Source organism: Pecten maximus, chromosome 6 (assembly GCF_902652985.1).
Source record: "Pecten maximus chromosome 6, xPecMax1.1, whole genome shotgun sequence".
NCBI classification, from domain to species: Eukaryota; Metazoa; Mollusca; class Bivalvia; order Pectinida; family Pectinidae; genus Pecten; species Pecten maximus.
The window spans coordinates 12,758,151-12,777,387 of record NC_047020.1 but is presented as its reverse complement, the minus strand read 5'-3'; the positions used below and the strand labels follow the sequence as shown (position 1 = coordinate 12,777,387).

Below are 19,237 nucleotides of genomic sequence, written 5' to 3'. Positions count from 1 at the left end.
GATAAGTTTATTCATTAGAACATTTTAGTACTCTTCAACACCTACAATTTTTAGTATAGATTGATATTATTCAATGTCAGCTAAAAAGTCATGTTTTAATCATATACTTCAGTTTGCAACCCTGTTGATCAAGATTTTCTATCCTGAGTGCTCAATGTCTAAATATTATAACCAGCTGTACAATTGGACAACAGTACCATATGGGAAGTAATTCTGTGATGGACTGGTGTTCATGAGAGATAGTACAATTTGTGTATTAGTGCCTCATGATTTGTGAAGTAAGTGTGCTATAGTTGTTTGACCATATTGTCCATGTGGATGAGTTTAGTTGAGGTATTACATTGTAATGCCATATTACAGGTGGGTCAGAGAATCGCTGGAAGTGGACCTCTGCTTAGAAATCATTCATTTTACAAAGCACTTGAGTGAGGTACGATGCCAATCTAAAAGGAATGATTAAAGAGCTCACAGACAGGAAATAAACAAATGAAATTGCTTAGTAAATTGATGATTTGGTACATTTTTATCTAATTGAGTGTGTAAATTTCTCTGCTAGAGGAAATGATTTGTTTGAAAATTGACATTTGCAGATTTTTTGACATTTATTAGATTCAATAACCAATGGCCTGATTTGCCCATCTGTAGGGTTCTTGATAATTATTTTTCATTTTTAGCCCTATTTCTAATCTTGTTCTCCACCTTGAAGCCATATTTTCATTAAGTCCTGATTTTTATTTCCTGTTCTTGAAATAAAACTGGAAACTGAACAATTACTGGGATATAAATTCGAATTCACCATAGTAATTGTATGAAAAGTTGTTGTGAAAAACTAGAGGCAAGCAAGTTTAATGAGATCAAACCTCAACGATTATGACAAGGGAAAATTAGATAAGCATATTTCCGTCATGAAGATTGAATCATTTAAAATTCAATATTCAAAAGTTATTTGCTTCTCACACGGCATGATTAAAAATGGAATTACTTGTGACAGTGACGGAGTTATGGCCAATCTTATTCTTTCTACATTTTGTGGAACATTTCCAAGCTTAATTTTTATTGGACCAAAAATAAAATTTATTGAATAATGAGAAAATTACAAAAATAGTCTGGTTCATTAACTGTGAATAACAACACATAACTGCCATGTCTTCGCTTATCTGTCAGCATTCTATACCAAAAACAGTGCAACACACTCCATAGTCCGAAGCACCACCATAATTTTATCAGTTGACATTTCAAACTTGAAATTCCCATTCCTTTATTACTCTGTACAAAATACTATGGATTTCTATTAAAGGCATTATATTAACATATAGCTTCTTTATCTGTCAATTCATATCAATTTCTAGGAAACATTAAGTCTGTTTTGAGGTATGTGGGACCTTTGCAATATTACTGCTTTAGAAAGAAGCTTTTGATTTGCTGATTGTGGACACTGTAACGGTAGATCAAGGGCACTTCATCTCGTTGTCTGATGCAAATGAAATAAAGACAAAAATATTTTCGACATTCATTTTTGTTTCCATACAAAGACAATTAATCAACGAATGCATGTTTTTCAAGTTATGTTTTCAAAAGGACTTACTTAAATTAAGGATAATTTCATAATGCTAATTTATAAAATATACAGGAGATAACTGTGTTTTGACTTGGTAACATATTAGGCTCAGACTCAGAGACAGGTGATAATTTGTGAGGGTTAAGCAGATGTTATCATGCTGGTTAGTTTAAATGTTGTTTTAAGAAAGGTTTCAGTTGATAGGAAGTTTCTTTAAGCATTATGCAGTTCTGAAGGATTTTTCTCTTACAGAACAAGTCTATAAAGTTCCTTTCCTCAACTTGATATTTGATTGGAAATATCTTAATAGTGGATGTCAAATTGGAGAGGCTCTAGATTATAGGATACATGTCAGATTGGAGAGGTTCTAGATGATATAAAATATATGTTGGATTGGAGAGGTTCTAGATGATATATAATATATGTCAGATTACAGAGGTTCTAGATTATAGGATACATATCAGATTGAAAAGGTTCTAGTTGATATATAACATATGTCAGATTGGAGAGGTTCTAGATGATATATAATATATGTCGGATTGGAGAGGTTCTAGATGATATATAATATATGTCAGATTACAGAGGTTCTAGATAATATATAAAATATGTCAGATTGGAGAGGTTCTAGATGAGATATGATATATGTCAGATTGGAGAGGTTCTAGATTAGATATGGTATGTCAGATTGAAGAGGTTCTAGATGAGATATAATATATGTCAGATTGGAGAGGCTCTAGATGAGATATAATATATGTCAGATTGGAGATGCTCTAGATGAGATATAATATATGTCGGATTGGAGAGGTTCTAGATTAGATATGGTATGTCAGATTGGAGAGGTTCTAGATGAGATATAATATATGTCAGATTGGAGAGGCTTTAGATGAGATATAATATATGTCAGATTGGAGAGGTTCTAGATTAGATATGGTATGTCAGATTGGAGAGGCTCTAGATTAGATATGGTATGTCAGATCGGAGAGGCTCTAGATGAGATATAATATATGTCGGATTGGAGAGGTTCTAGATGAGATATGATATATGTCAGATTGGAGAGGTTCTAGATTAGATATTGTATGTCAGATTGGAGAGGTTCTACTTTATTTAGAGTCAGTATCAGATTGGAATAGTTGTGTCAAATTTAATGTTAGATTGGAGTGATTCCATAACTCTCGAATATAACACATATCACTGGCTATCAGGTCTGATCTCCCCGCTGATTTACAGTTTCTGTTGATGTCAGCAGAGTTCAAATAAAATAATAGTAATACCATTTGACATGCTAACTTCAAAGGAAATAAAGTTCTACTGTGTTAGCAGGATAGAAGTGTATGTATTTGTAATGGTTTAAATCAGATTTACAAAGCTTTAAACAGATTTCTTGACGTTTGTAGAAATGCAGAGCTGTTTTTTGTGTGTACTTCTGTTTAGTTTGTTTCTGTCACATTTACTTACGGTAATGCACCCTTAATCCCGTGTGAAAGGGCCACCTACATCCCCTGTCACTTAATTATGGAGATATGGGGCCCTATACAAGGTGGCGGATTTGGGGGTGAGGTTTTTTGTGTGATTTTGTTTAGGTTATTCTTCCCCGAGAAAAGACCTCCGCATAGACAGATGGGGGGCTTCCAGGCAAAATCCCTAGATTATCGAACGTGAAAAATGATTATTGAATATGACAACACAAAAAACATCGATTGATCACATTTTAAATTGTTCACTTTAATCATAAAATTGCAGGGGATCAAAGAATTACATCGTTATAAGATGAAAGATGTCAGCTATGCACAGAACAAATATATCTAATGTTGAATCCCCATCATATGGATCAATAACATCTCATAGGATAAGATGCTGGTAGGCTTATTTAACAGTTTGATCTACACCATCTATTACCAATTATTAGGAATTAATTTTCTTACATAAATATGATTTTTGATTTGTCATTACTCTTTAGATATTTTCCTTAGAATAAACCCTCAGTGCACCAGATATGATTCTTTCCAACTTACTTTTTTGTAAAAAGATGTATTGGCACTTCAAAAAGGTCTTAATAGACAAATGGTGGCAGTATATAGCAAGGTTTTACTTGACAAATGGTGACAATATAACAAGGTTTTACTGGACAAATGGTGGCAGTATATAGCAAGGTTTTACTTGACAAATGGTGGCAGTATATAGCAAGGTTTTACTGGACAAATGGTGGCAGTATATAGCAAGGTTTTACTGGACAAATGGTGGCAGTATAACAAGGTTTTACTGGACAAATGGTGGCAGTATAGCAAGGTTTTACTGGACAAATGGTGGCAGTATAACAAGGTTTTACTGGACAAATGGTGGCAGTATAACAAGGTTTTACTGGACAAATGATGGCAGTATCTAGGTCTTCATTGATAAATAGTGGCAGTATAATGATATTAGCTGCTTGAACACTGTTTTGATATATATGATATTGTAATACTTTCAGAATTAAGACAAATTGTCAGCTGCCCTGCAGGGGTCCTTATAGGGGCCAAAAACAACAAAGAACTTATTTATATAGCTCAAGCCTATAAATTATGGTTTTATTTCATTATAGGTGTGGATTTATATCAAATGTAAACCATCAGTTTTGTAGTGAAATAATTAAAATGTTGTGTATATTTATTTGATATAGAGGATAGTATTGTCTGTAGGCACACTGGGCGGATGTGTATACAATACAGTGATATAACAATGGTCACATTGTCGCTAACAAAACATTTTATTGCTATGATATATATAATGTCATTATAAATTTTCTTTACAATTCATTTCAAAGTTTGTAGTCAAAGTTTGGTAAACGAGAAACCTGTAGTATTGCAGTATAAGCTACTGTTTTTTCTCTGTACATGTAACTTAATTTAGTGAATCGTTATATATATAGGATATTGTATACATCTGTGAAGCTTCTAATTTGCCTGTAGAAGTTTTGTTGACATTAGATGCAATAAATAGTTCTTCGTTAGCACAGCGAGGACGTGATAAATATTATCAAAATATGAAGTCACTTTTTAATCAGTTTGTACCAGGGTTAAGAATACGATTCCCCTTGCTCCAATTCTCCCTCATGAAATAGCACATGTTTCTTTAGGTAGGCGCCTCACCAGATAGACTATAGATCTATGCATTTCCATTAGGTTTAGGATGATATTAGCTGATTGTGTACATTCGGATGTATATACAGGAAGTCCAATTAGTTATCGTGCACCGACACACCCCAAGTGTCTGCGGACATCAGATACACACTCATCATAAATATACTTATTAATGTTATAAACTGCTGGGCCTATATTCACGTAGGTTCATAAAAAAAGTCTTAAGTAAGATGTGTTAACTTACACTTTCTTAAGGTGAAATACTTTGTAATTGGTCAATTTTCGTTTTGATATGAATATTAAAAAAGAGAGGATACATTTAAAAAAAATAATTTGGTGAATAAACATCCTCAATAAGTAAGAATGGAAAAAAACGCATAGGTAGTGTAACTGACAACATGGATTGGCATGTTTCAGCTTTTTTCCATGTCTGGGTGAAGATGTTAAATTAATAAATATAAATTGACGGGTTTGAATATCTGGCATCATCATCGAAGTTCATTATTAGCAATGCGTCTATACAGGAGAGAAGGTAGCGCCCTAAGGACTGGTATTAGAAAAGCGAAAATCTATAAATTGTTTTGATTCATGGATAAGTCTTTGTGGACGATAATACTAGCCAATATAATAATTTACTTTGTGTTATCGGATGTTGTGTTGATAGCTATAATCAGAAAGAATTAAATTTGTCATTTCATCCGTCAACGATATATTTCGTATGAAGCCTTGGACTGAACACACAATCGACGACCTTTTCAAGTCACATGTGGAGCTCGGTCTGATTGATACAGTTACATTGGTAAAAATGACATTTTAATCAATAAATACCACAATTACCAACAGTATCTGTTTATTCAGCTTTTATTGAAGGAGAGTTCTGTTGTGTGGATCAATTGACAGAGAATGGTGGCAATATGATTTTATTAGATTTTGATTCCCAGACTTTTAATATCACTGATATCATTCATATGTACGGTCAATGCTCGGAATTTTCATTATTTGCCATACATGATCACCGGTGATTACGAAGGCTATTTGTTATTTTTGAATATTATTGTATTTAAAACCGTGTAAACAGAGATTAAGTGCAAGAGGTACAAAAGAAATTAATCATAGAAAAAAATATCAGTTCATTGATTATGATATTGTCTATTAACAGTGAAACTCAGACCAAATGTATTGGGTCCAGTTTGAATGATTCAAAGAGGGTGTTTGGTTTATAAGTTTGATTGTGATGAGCGAGTTGACTATGTTTAGGCTACAGTCATTGATTACCTGTAAACAAATATTATGATATGAAGTACATGTAATTGTAAGAATAGGAAGCAACACATCATTCGACTGAAATCATTTCCATTTTCAAGGGTACCTAAACAACGCTAGACATTTTAACATAAAAGTCGAAAATTTAAGGTTTCTATTGGAAGGACACTTGTAGGGGATTTCAGAGATAATATTGATATGTCATAAATAGCTTTGTGTGAAAGTGAATTGGTTTCTCATGCTACTGTTTTTTTATTTCTTTCAATTGATTACATAAATAGGCAAAGCTGTTTGTTGTCGAGAACAGTACGTCACCATCACATCCGCAGAAATCGGAGAGTAAAATCTATTTCCTGCCTCTTGCGGTTTCTTCCGATACTGTCAACGATTTAATTGTGATCACCCAAGTCCTTTTATCACTTGGCGTGCTTTCCCTTGATTGTCTACCTGATGTCAAAATAACAACATTGTTTTCTTCATACAAGAAAAGCGTTTGCATTTCTATATTAGGACCTTTCCAAGTTTTTTCGAACAAAGCGTGTAATCTTCGGTATGATATTTGAAGTAGGTCACATCGAATCGAGGAGTATTCCAAGTGCTTGATGTATTATAGTACTTGAGAAATAATAGAAAAAAACATTGACAGTTTTCTTTGGAGATTTCCTTGCCGAGATGAGATTTTATCTGGAGTAAGAGAACGTTAATGCAGGGTTTCCCCACCCATAATCAAATCAGCTAGAAAAAACAAATTACCTCCAAATCTGTACTTAAAAGATAAGTCCAGTTGTGAATATTTGATGATAGTTTGTACACATTTTTGATTTCATTTATCTTCCATTCCAATTGGCATTTCAACAAGTAGATTGCATAATGATAGAAATTACAACAGCAGTGAAAATGTTATCTGAAATTTGAAAGATTAAGTCAAACGTATGAAATTGAAGTGATAAAATTGTGCTTTCTTGTATCCTCAGCCTTATAAGATTTCCGTGTTGAAGGGTACCGTTCTCCCATCCCAAATTTCCCAATCACTTAAATTTATTTTGTCTCTTTATTGGCTTATCACTTTCAAAGATGAAGCTTAGAGTATTCATTCTTTTTCACAGAAATATAGGTTTAGAGTTACATTTTCAGAAACTAGACGAATAGACTTTCAAGAGTATTTTAGATATTACATCAAGTGTTTATGCTTTTATCTGAGAAGCAGTACTATGTTCGTTGTGTAATATGTCTTAGGTGTTCCAGTGAGTTATCTTCCCTTGATTTGATATCTCCTGTTAGAGTTATCTTCCCTTGATTTAGTATCTCCAGTTAGAGTTATCTTCCCTTGATTTGATATTTACCTATCAGAAGCCGTGTGATCTGAATTTGCCGTTTCAAGAAAGATGTAAGAAAAAGAGGGAGTGGTGCCATTTTGTAATAAATACAAATTTCTACTTAACAAGAAAATGTACAACTTTTGAATGGTGTCAGATAAATAAACACACAATGCTTCAAATTTTAGCACTACTTAATACCACTGAATGCAGAGGTATCTTAGGACATCAAGGGCCCAGTAATAATTGTTGGCGCAGGCAGCAAGGAGGGGGCAATGAATATTGTATATGTACTCTACTGGAAATGATAATCCTGCTGGTGTGATGGGATGTAGGGCATTAAAACACACAATAACATTATATTGCCTTATACTTATCAATTTTGTACTTGTACTATCTAAATATCTACAAGTATATGGTTTATCGATAGATTAAACTTTGTAGAAGAGAGCAGCCAATCGCCAACACATTTCTCATTATCGGTCCTTCTTCATAAAATATTGTAAATGTTGTTATTTTTAAGGGTCTGTATTTTTCACAATTTTTTGAGAAGAGAATAAAATCACAAGTAATAGATAACATGGAAATAAATTTGATGTTATGTTTAATAATTTCCACTAAAATATTCATCTTAATAAATTAAAATTTTTGGCTAAAAAATCTGAAAAATTCAATGAAGCATTGAAAATTGTAACCCTTCTTTTAAAGAACAACTTAATATATTGTTTATTTCCTTTTACTATTTACATATATATTTATTTATGATACATCAGCTGAAAAAAATTGATAAAATCAACAAGTTATTGCCTTCCCTCCTAATAGTATCAGTTATTTCATAATGCTGTTTATATTACACATTATCAACAACCCACTGAAGAAGGCCTCTGATTTAGGGCTGATAATGGCCACTGGTTTGAGGTCTGTCTGAATGGTCACTAGTTTAAGGCCTGATAATGTTCACAGAATTTAGATGATCTCCCTTGTTTAATAAATACAATGTATAAGTATGATGATTTGTCACAGTTTATGACTGGTTTTTAATTTTCACTAGGTCTTTCAAATTTACTTACAGACAGGAAATCTTTGTTCAACGGATTTGCCCACCATCCCTATGCCATGGGGCCACTTCCGTTCATGCCACTGAACCATCCAATGATCTCTCCTCCCACCTCCATTGCTATGGCAACCCATCTGGGCCTGCGACCTGATGGTTCCATCATCAAGGATAGGTCAAGTTCGGAATCTGACCTCATGTCACCAAGGTAACATATTTGTATGTTTTGACCTCTTGTCACCATGGCAACCTATTTCTGTGTTTTTCTGACTGAATGTCACCATTTCAACTTCTTTCTGCGTTTGTCTGACTGAATGTCACCATTTCAACCTATTTCTGTGTTTGTCTGGCCAAATGTCACTATTTCAACCTATTTCTGTTTTTGTCTGACCAAATTTCACCATTTCAACCTATTTCTTTGTTTGCCTGACCGAATGTCACCATTTCAACCTATTTCTGTGTTTGCCTGACCAAATTTCACCATTTCAACCTATTTCTGTTTTTGTCTGACCGAATGTCACCATTTCAACCTATTTCTGTGTTTGTCTGACTGATTGTCACCAAGGTTTCCTGTGTTTTGTCTATATACATAATATTTACACCTTCAGCAGAGAAATATATGTTGTACGATGTTAAACAGAATTATAGATTTGTATGTCAAATGTTTGTGATATCTATGAAATATACTTCTGGAATGCTATCAGGTGTGAAACGAGTAGAAATATGGTGTGTAATTTGCCATGGAGGCGAGACGTTACTGGCCAATCTGTATGTACAAACAGTTGGAGGATATGTCGGTAATTTACTGCATAATGTTTATAGTTTGTGGAGATAGAATTGGCTAAATTTGAAATGACTGATAAGACAGAGCTGATAAAGCAGGCTGCACAGTCCTGTGTTATCAATAAATATTCAATTAGAGTTATCATGGTTATTAAAGGAATGTTTCTAGTGCAACCTAATGTTTATTTTGAAGTGATCGTGTTCCAGGATAACACTTTACCGGTTCACTTGGTGTAACAATCGCAAAAATTGTCAAACTATTTCTGATAATCAGAAATGAAATGTAATTGAAATACAAGATGTGGGTATCGAGATGAGAATTTATTGGAATATTGAGCCATTTTTTACCTGGAAAATGATGTAAAACTGATTCAATATGGAATTGATAAGTTGACCGTTGTCGTTATTAGAGTGTCGGTACAACAGATTGCCCCTGATTGGGCCTCATTCTAGTTCTATATCATTTTGCCATAACGTACTGATTTACATCGTGCCATGCACTTGGTACAAGAAATACAGAAGCAGTAATTATCCCATACCCATGGCAGTAATGGCCAAAAAAGTTCTGAAATATCAAAAATAACATTGTCAGGACAATTATAAAACTAGGTCAGAATTGGATTCACAATTATACAGATTGAATCAATATAATTGTTCTTCAAGATTTATTTCAAAATGAAGTCAGCTAAAATTCGATATTTTCTCCTTTTTTCAAAAAGAACCTTCAAGAGGAAATTATGCGAATAAATGAAGACTAGATCACTTTGGTGAATTTTAACGGGTGTCTTACAAGTTTGATTTGGAAGATACCACCGTGTATCAGGATAAAAAGATAAAGAAATAATTCAAATAAATAAAATATTGGTTTTATATCTGTTTTTGGGCTGGTTATATATCACTGATGTGACATTAACATCGGCAAATTGGTCGGTTTTGGCCTTTTCCCCCATATTGAGCTCCTATTCAATAGAAATAATGTATACTGTCATCCTGTATTGTCTATAGCTAGGAACAAAGTGTCCATTACACTCTGACATCACATTGTTTATATGGGTTTCCTCAAACTTTCTTTTCTGTCAATGGATACTGAGAGTGATATAGGCTCCCTAGCATGACCAACCTGGACAATGGGATTTGTTTATGTTGCTATGGTAGTGATATAGTAACTAGCAGTGTCTGTTGGCCTCTTCGGCTGAGGCGACGCGGGCAATAAAAGGTAGTCCGTAAATACTACTGTCTCTCCCTCAGACAATGCATATAGTTTTCAGATTGTCTAAATTGCACACAGTTTCCCAGTAATACCTTACATTGAGACCAACACATGCTAAGTTCTTCTGTCTAAAATACTTCCATTTTGGCAAATATGCTTTTAAAACTCAAAACCGTGTATTTATCGGAAAAGCTTTTGTCTGAGGCAAAATTACCATGTCTTTGAGTTAGATTTTCTCGCAGATTTCCCTGATACATACAAAGATACTGATATAATTTCCCCAATTGCCGTTAAAAGCCTCGATATCGTATTGATTGCGTACGGTGTACCGTTTGACCTATTCAGATGTACATATATCTTCTCTAACACAAGGCGTGTTTCCTATTATGAATTTTTCTTCCTTCATCTTCCAAGGTATGAGATACAAATTAATGCCTAGCACTCTATCCATTTCCGATGTTTCTCCTTTTTAAGCTGTTAAGGATTCCATTTCGGGATATATTCCGTGCCTTAATAACCGTGTTGTGGACATAACAGCCTTTTGTGCCACCTGCCAACCAGCAATCTCTTGTAAGCCATTTTTTGGCATTTATTTTTCCAAATTGTCTTCCAAGCATTGGTTTTACAAGACTTTATTATACACCAGAAAAAGTTATTTGGTTACCATTTTTTAGTTATGGTGTATTCTGTCTATTTCCAAGGACATCCTGGATTCAAATGTAGAGAGGTTTCATGTTCTATTGTCCAGGGATATCATTTATGCACAGTTAAACAGTAGGTCTAGTTGTATCTGTCTCTGATTCTCACTTACAGAAATGCCAGCAGAAAACCTCTAATTCTCAATATGCTCACCAATAATAAAAACATTCTGGGTGGCCACATTTTCACATACCAGGAAATTCCATTTTCTTGTCAATTTTCCTGTTTTATAATATCATGCCTTCCTGCAAATTAAATTTTCTGTACATAATTTGGGTGAGGTGTATGTGACCCATTGGGCATATATGGTAAGCATAATGATAGACATTAGGCAGATGGATTGGGTGTCATGTTTAAATTGTTAACTTGCAGAATGTGTTTTATTATTAGTGGAGCACCTGTGTTGGATTTGTGTATAAAGCTAGTGTGATGTGTATAGGAGAGTATTATAATTATACATTACATATTGTCTTAGGTAATTCAGACAGACATAGTATGTCACTCAAATTTTCTTATGTAGAAAATAAAAGTACACGTGTAAGATTTTTTTATAAAGAAAGGAAATAATCTTTATTTCTAAATGTCACTGTCTAAAATCAAATTGGAATCTACTAACACAATAAATTTTCTGTAAAACCAACAGTGATATTCAAGCTTTATGAAAAATTGATGATTCTCGACTCATACACAAACTTGAACCATAAACTTTTGATATCTTTCAAAAATAAGGAATAATGACTTTTATGCTATTGTTTATTTTTTATATTACGTGAGAGTTATGATCTGGAGTGATGGCTAATGCCTGGGTTATTGGGGGCATGAGTACCATATCACATGGCGTTGTATCAACTGTGTCTAACATCCACTCAAATTGGGACTGATCATTACACACAAAGAAATCTTATTTCCCAGGAAATAAAAATCTCACATGTGTGGTCAGCCAGGTCAGTTGTAAGGATGAAAAAAAGGTTAAAACAGACAAAAATACAAAGTTTTCTTTGAGATTAATCCATAAGCTGTACTTAACATCAAAAGATTTTGCGATTTTCTCAGCTAACAGCCAGTTAAATTACAGAATTACCCCTAGAAATGCTGGAATAGATGTACATAGACTTTTGGAGTTATCCTGTAAGATGACAACTTTACAAGCTTATGATGGCATGTAAAGCAGCTTCAAAGCCTCCTTATTAACTTATCTCTGTCCAATCTGCCATTGTTAGTCCCCAGAGGCTCACATGACCGGAGCTTTTGGTGCAATTCAACAATCTGCAGATATATTGGCAGATGTAAAGAAGCAAACTTTTGGAGGATTTCAAATTTGATAATTTTTTTCCTTTTTTTTCTGTTTTTTGCTGGATGTTAGGTATGAGATATAATTAAAGCTGACAGACCACGAGGTTAACATATATATAGCCTAGTGCTTGTGTGAAAAGATGCTTTCCTTCCTGTACACAAAGACAGCTCAACTTGAACGATGGTAACCATATATATACGGGAAACGATTATCTTCTAACCAACATTTGTTTTAGATGGTAGATTGTTCTAAATGCTATCCTCCCACATCACAAGCATAATTTCCATTTCCAAAATGAAACATTTCAATAAAATCCCATTGCATTGCTCTGTGTCTTCAGATATCAGTTGTATAATGCGTTCATATCTGTGTGGATAGCATCAACAGTGAAAATTCCAGCTTTCAAGAAATAATTAGATTGTGCTATTAATGACAAGTCTATAGAGGAAAAAGACCTCGGATATGGGGATGTGTTAGTCTTTTGCAAAAGCTGTGAAAATTTTGTTTCTTGTGTAATGTCAAAATTACTTTATTTTCTCTTTGATGAAAATTGATCCTGCGATGGAGATGTAGTTTTATTGAATCATTATGTACAAGCCATATCCAAATGAAAGGAGAAATTTGTGTGGAAATGGTATATCTACGAATGTCTAATGAATTAGGGGTTTTAGGTCTGTTTTGTAGGGAGTTTGTTCATTTCAGGAAATTAGAATTGAGCGGAGTGGATAGAATAAGGTAGGATACATGGGTATTAAATACGTGTAATTAACGGATGATGGGGATAATTTCCTTTGGGATTCATACAACGATCTTGAGTCCAGATGTCTTTCATCAAAATGTGAAATATATTTAATTTGGCTTTTCTGATATTTACTGTCAGATTGGCAGTGTGCACTCGCAATGTTCGGTTATAGTCTAAGGTTACCCCACATATATCAAAAACACTGCCTCTCTATCAAACACTTTTACTATCATATTCATCGGCTTTTTATATCAAGCTCGTACTTGGAGATAATGTCAATTTCAAAGGTACAAAACATTGTGTAAAACTCGGCCTAAACATATGCCTGGGAATCCTTATCTACTATTGCTTTTCTGCCTAGGACATGCTTTGTTGTGTATGATCCTACATCATTTTGGCAGCTGATGTCGTCTTCTCATGAAAAGATCCCCAAAATTTTGAATATTTATAGTATTAACCTTCTTAAGAGAGATTGCTGAAGTCAGACATGATGTAGGGCAGTATAATGTCTGCCATAAACAGAAAATCTCCGATCTTACTTTTTATCTTATACCTATTAATCAATTATTTATCTAATATACAGAGCATATTGAAAAAAAAAATCCAATAAAACTTTCTTCATGTTTTTTATTCAAAGGAAATAAATAATAAGAATAAAAGTTATTTTAAAATATTGAATTATATTAGGATTTTTAATTATAATTTTATGAAGTTCTTTAATTGTTCTATGAAGTTTTTAAATTGTGATTTTGATATTTTTGGTTTAATTAACATTTTACTTCAGTCATCGATTGTAAGCCTTTAGTATTTGTACATGTTGTAGAAACATGGTAAAATAAAAAGTGCAAAAATGTAAACAAATATATTTGGACAATAACATCAAATTTCATAGTTTAAAATGTTCTATGCAGTGAATTTACTGATTTAAACAGAAATGAAATTAAGGGAGTTCTGCTAATTTTAAAAGTAGAAATTGAGAAGGGGAAAATGATAGTCAATATTACACTAAGAATTTTTAGGAATCTCTGCACTACTACAATTATTTGTTCTAATTGAATTCCTTTAATGATGCGTCCATGCGTGTTTGAAAACTGTACCTAAGGGAGGTCACTCCGGTTATTATTAACAAACAATAAAAGAATTTGGCCACAATGCATAATTAGCACATTGCGCAGTCTGCTTAACAGTCGTTGTTGAACAACATCAAAAAATGCATGTGTCCTATAGATGAAATGCTGTGTATCTTTGTGACACATTTGTGATAAGTAAGTGTACAGTGTTTGGATGTGCTTCTATCAGTAATCACCCAACTTTTTGGCAATGCTACTAACAGTAAACACAATATTTGTATACAGCTCTGCTCTGCTCTCTTGGAATTTAAGCAGAAATATTAATTAGGCATCTTGACTCTAAAATATTTTTGAATGGCATTGCCAAGTAATGAAAGTCTGAGAAAAAAAGGAAGCCGAATTGTATGATGTTTGAGATATGTTTTGGATGTGCCCTCATGAAAATATTAAGCTTTTTTTGCGAGATGCCATTAATACACTGAGCAAAAGAAAAGCAAGTTTTGTGATGTTAAGGAAATGTTGAGTAGCTGGGTTTTACACCCAGAATAACTGGGTGTGCATTTCACTTTAAATCTTATTGGAATCAGATTGTGATAAAGGAAAATATTGTGTTTATACATCTTCTCATTAGTCGCTCACCATTTTAATGAAACATTGAGAATCTGAGATGAAGAGCCAGTTGTGGCTTTCACTGTAGACGTTTGTTTGATGATAACATATAAAGAACTCATTGATGCTTACATGATGTTTCTGGCCATTTCTGTTTTTCCTTGGTTTGAGGATGAAAGTTCCAGGTTTCCTCTTCAACTTGTCATTCTCCCGATTTTTTTATCTCATGGAAAATGGAGTTGTGTCTGATGTCATAAAAATTAATCAAAAGGAATTTGTACATTAAAAGAAACAAAAACACACAATATCCAAATAGTTTTTCCCTGTGAGAGGGTGGTGGTTTTCATTAATACTTCTAAAAACATATTTATCTAATTAAGAATTTGTAACCTTTGGTAATATGATGCGTTGTGGAGAGATTTGGCAGGTGTTGAACGGTTGTAATTGATGTATTTACTGACGCTGTACTGAAGTTCATAGTACAGTTAATTGTTTTGAACTCTTTTGAATGTTTTTTTGTCACAAAGCAAACAGTAATGAATCATGATATTGCAGCTTGTAATGGAACTTTGATGAAAGTTCAGGAAAACATTTCTAAATCAATATTTATGAATTAGTGTTGCATTTTCTCCATACAGCTTGGCCTGATCAACCATTTCATACAAAAGCTACCTACTAAATACATTTAATTTCCTGACCGATCATCTTCAGTGTCATTACACCTGTAATCACTATGTACACCTGTAATCATTATGTCCACCTGTAATCTTCTTACCTGTGTAACGATAGCAACATTATGCTGCATTGTGCATGTCAGATTATACAAGTTCCACACAAGTGAGGTTAACAGAAATTGATTGGGTGTAAATAAACCACATCACAAGATGTGATGCCTTAATTTACCGATGTGGGTACATGTATTGTATTGTTACACGTCTAATTATCAATACAACAACATACTTGTTAACATCTATTTAATAATAGTACCAATATCACCTGTATAAATCTTACTTTGGCTCAGGTGTTAACTTGATACTCCTTATAACTACACTTTTTACCTGTATACACCTTGCCACCTAATATTATCACACCTGATTTACCTGTATAAACCTTATAATTACACCTGATTTACCTGTATACACCTTCTAATTACACCTGATTTACCTGTATACACCTTATAATTACCCCTGATTTACCTGTATACACCTTATAATTACACCTGATTTACCTGTCTACACCTTCTAATTACACCTGATTTACCTGTATACATCTTATAATTACACCTGATTTACCTGTATACACCTTATAATTACACCCGATTTACCTGTATACACCTAATTACACCCAATTTACCTGTATACATCTTATAATTACACCTGATTTACCTGTATACATCTTATAATTACACCCGATTTACCTGTATACATCTTATAATTACACCTGATTTACCTGTATACACCTTATAATTAAACACGATTTACCTGTATACACCTTATAATTACACCCGATTTACCTGTATACACCTAATTACACCCAATTTACCTGTATACATCTTATAATTACACCTGATTTACCTGTATACATCTTATAATTACACCCGATTTACCTGTATACACCTAATTACACCCAATTTACCTGTATACATCTTATAATTACACCTGATTTACCTGTATATATCTTATAATTACACCTGATTTACCTGTATACACCTTCTAATTACACCTGATTTACCTGTATACACCTTATAATTACACCGGATTTACCTGTATACACCTTATAATTACACTCGATTTACCTGTATACATCTTATAATTACACCTGATTTACCTGTATACACCTTATAATTACACTCGATTTACCTGTATACATCTTATAATTACACCTGATTTACCTGTATACACCTTATAATTACACCGGATTTACCTGTATACACCTTATAATTACACTCGATTTACCTGTATACATCTTATAATTACACCTGATTTACCTGTATATATCTTATAATTACACCTGATTTACCTGTATACACCTTCTAATTACACCTGATTTACCTGTATACACCTTATAATTACACCGGATTTACCTGTATACACCTTATAATTACACTCGATTTACCTGTATACATCTTATAATTACACCTGATTTACCTGTATACACCTTATAATTACACTCGATTTACCTGTATACATCTTATAATTACACTCGATTTACCTGTATACACCTTATAATTACTCCTGATTTACCTGTATACACCTTACAATTACACCCGATTTACCTGTATACACCTTATAATTACACTCGATTTACCTGTATACATCTTATAATTACACTCGATTTACCTGTATACACCTTATAATTACACCTGATCATTTACCTGTATACATCTTATAATTACCCCTGATTTACCTGTATAAACCTTATAATTACACCGGATTTACCTGTATACATCTTATAATTACACCTGTTTTACTTTAACACAGATCCAGGGATGAGCGTCTGGAGGCTGCTATGAAGATGGGACGTGTGTCGCCCCACTATGAATCTGAAAGATTGCACCGTACTTCTGAATATGACAGTAAGTCTTATCTAGTAAACTTACCTCCTCACACTTCAATAAATAACTAACCTCCTCACACCTCAATATGTTACTAACCTCCTCATACATATCCCTATACACAGTGTGTCTGTCATGTTGTACAGTGTGTCCCTATACACGGTGTGTCTGTCATGTTGTACAGTGTGTCCCTATAAACAGTGTTTCTGTCATGTTGTACAGTATGTCCCTATACACAGTGTATCTGTCATGTTGTATAGTGTCCCTATACACAGTGTCATGTTGTACAGTATGTCCCTATACACAGTGTCATGTTGTATAGTATGTCCCTATACACAGTGTCATGTTGTATAGTATGTCCCTATACACAGTGTGTCTGTCATGTTGTACAGTGTGTCCCTATACACAGTGTGTATGTCATGTTGTACAGTGTGTCCCTATACACAGTGTGTCTGTCATGTTGTACAGTGTGTCCCTATACACAGTGTGTATGTCATGTTGTACAGTGTGTCCCTATACACAGTGTGTATGTCATGTTGTACAGTGTGTCCCTATACACAGTGTGTCTGTCATGTTGTACAGTGTGTCCCTATACACAGTGTGTCTGTCATGTTGTACAGTGTGTCCCTATACACAGTGTGTATGTCATGTTGTACAGTGTGTCCCTATACACAGTGTGTCTGTCATGTTGTACAGTGTGTCCCTATACACAGTGTGTATGTCATGTTGTACAGTGTGTCCCTATACACAGTGTGTCTGTCATGTTGTACAGTGTGTCCCTATACACAGTGTCATGTTGTATAGTATGTCCCTATACACAGTGTGTCTGTCATGTTGTACAGTGTGTCCCTATACACAGTGTGTATGTCATGTTGTACAGTGTGTCCCTATACACAGTGTATCTGTCATGTTGTACAGTGTGTCCCTATACACAGTGTATCTGTCATGTTGTACAGTGTGTCCCTATACACAGTGTGTATGTCATGTTGTACAGTGTGTCCCTATACACAGTGTGTCTGTCATGTTGTACAGTGTGTCCCTATACACAGTGTATCTGTCATGTTGTACAGTGTGTCCCTATACACAGTGTGTCTGTCATGTTGTACAGTGTGTCCCTATACACAGTGTGTCTGTCATGTTGTACAGTATGTCCCTATACACAGTGTGTCTGTCATGTTGTACAGTATGTCCCTATACACAGTGTGTCTGTCATGTTGTAGAGTGTGTCCCTATACACAGTGTATCTGTCATGTTGTACAGTGTGTCCCTATACACAGTGTGTCTGTCATGTTGTACAGTGTGTCCCTATACACAGTGTGTCTGTCATGTTGTACAGTGTGTCCCTATACACAGTGTATCTGTCATGTTGTACAGTGTGTCCCTATACACAGTGTGTCTGTCATGTTGTACAGTGTGTCCCTATACACAGTGTATCTGTCATGTTGTACAGTGTGTCCCTATACACAGTGTGTCTGTCATGTTGTACAGTGTGTCCCTATACACAGTGTGTCTGTCATGTTGTACAGTGTGTCCCTATACACAGTGTGTCTGTCATGTTGTACAGTGTGTCCCTATACACAGTGTCATGTTGTACAGTGTGTCCCTATACACAGTGTCATGTTGTACAGTATGTCCCTATACACAGTGTGTCTGTCATGTTGTACAGTGTGTCCCTATACACAGTGTGTCTGTCATGTTGTACAGTGTGTCCCTATACACAGTGTCTGTCATGTTGTACAGTATGTCCCTATACACAGTGTGTCTGTCATGTTGTACAGTGTGTCCCTATACACAGTGTGTCTGTCATGTTGTACAGTGTGTCCCTATACACAGTGTGTCTGTCATGTTGTACAGTGTGTCCCTATACACAGTGTGTCTGTCATGTTGTACAGTGTGTCCCTATACACAGTGTCATGTTGTACAGTGTGTCCCTATACACAGTGTCATGTTGTACAGTATGTCCCTATAC

General features: G+C 34.3%; 1 protein-coding gene across 2 annotated transcripts in view; it reads left to right on the top strand.

Annotated features, from left to right (window-relative positions):
- The window catches only part of LOC117329002 (dachshund homolog 1-like), a 101,518-nt gene that overhangs the window by 48,935 nt on the left and 33,346 nt on the right, over positions 1–19,237 (top strand). The window contains exons 3-4 of one of the 2 annotated variants that reach the window (XM_033886668.1): positions 8,326–8,515; positions 17,195–17,289. In XM_033886668.1, coding sequence (XP_033742559.1) covers positions 8,326–8,515; positions 17,195–17,289 — 285 coding nt within the window. Of the gene's footprint in view, positions 1–8,304; positions 8,516–17,194; positions 17,290–19,237 lie in introns of both variants that reach the window. The other variant, XM_033886667.1, reaches the window with a different exon arrangement.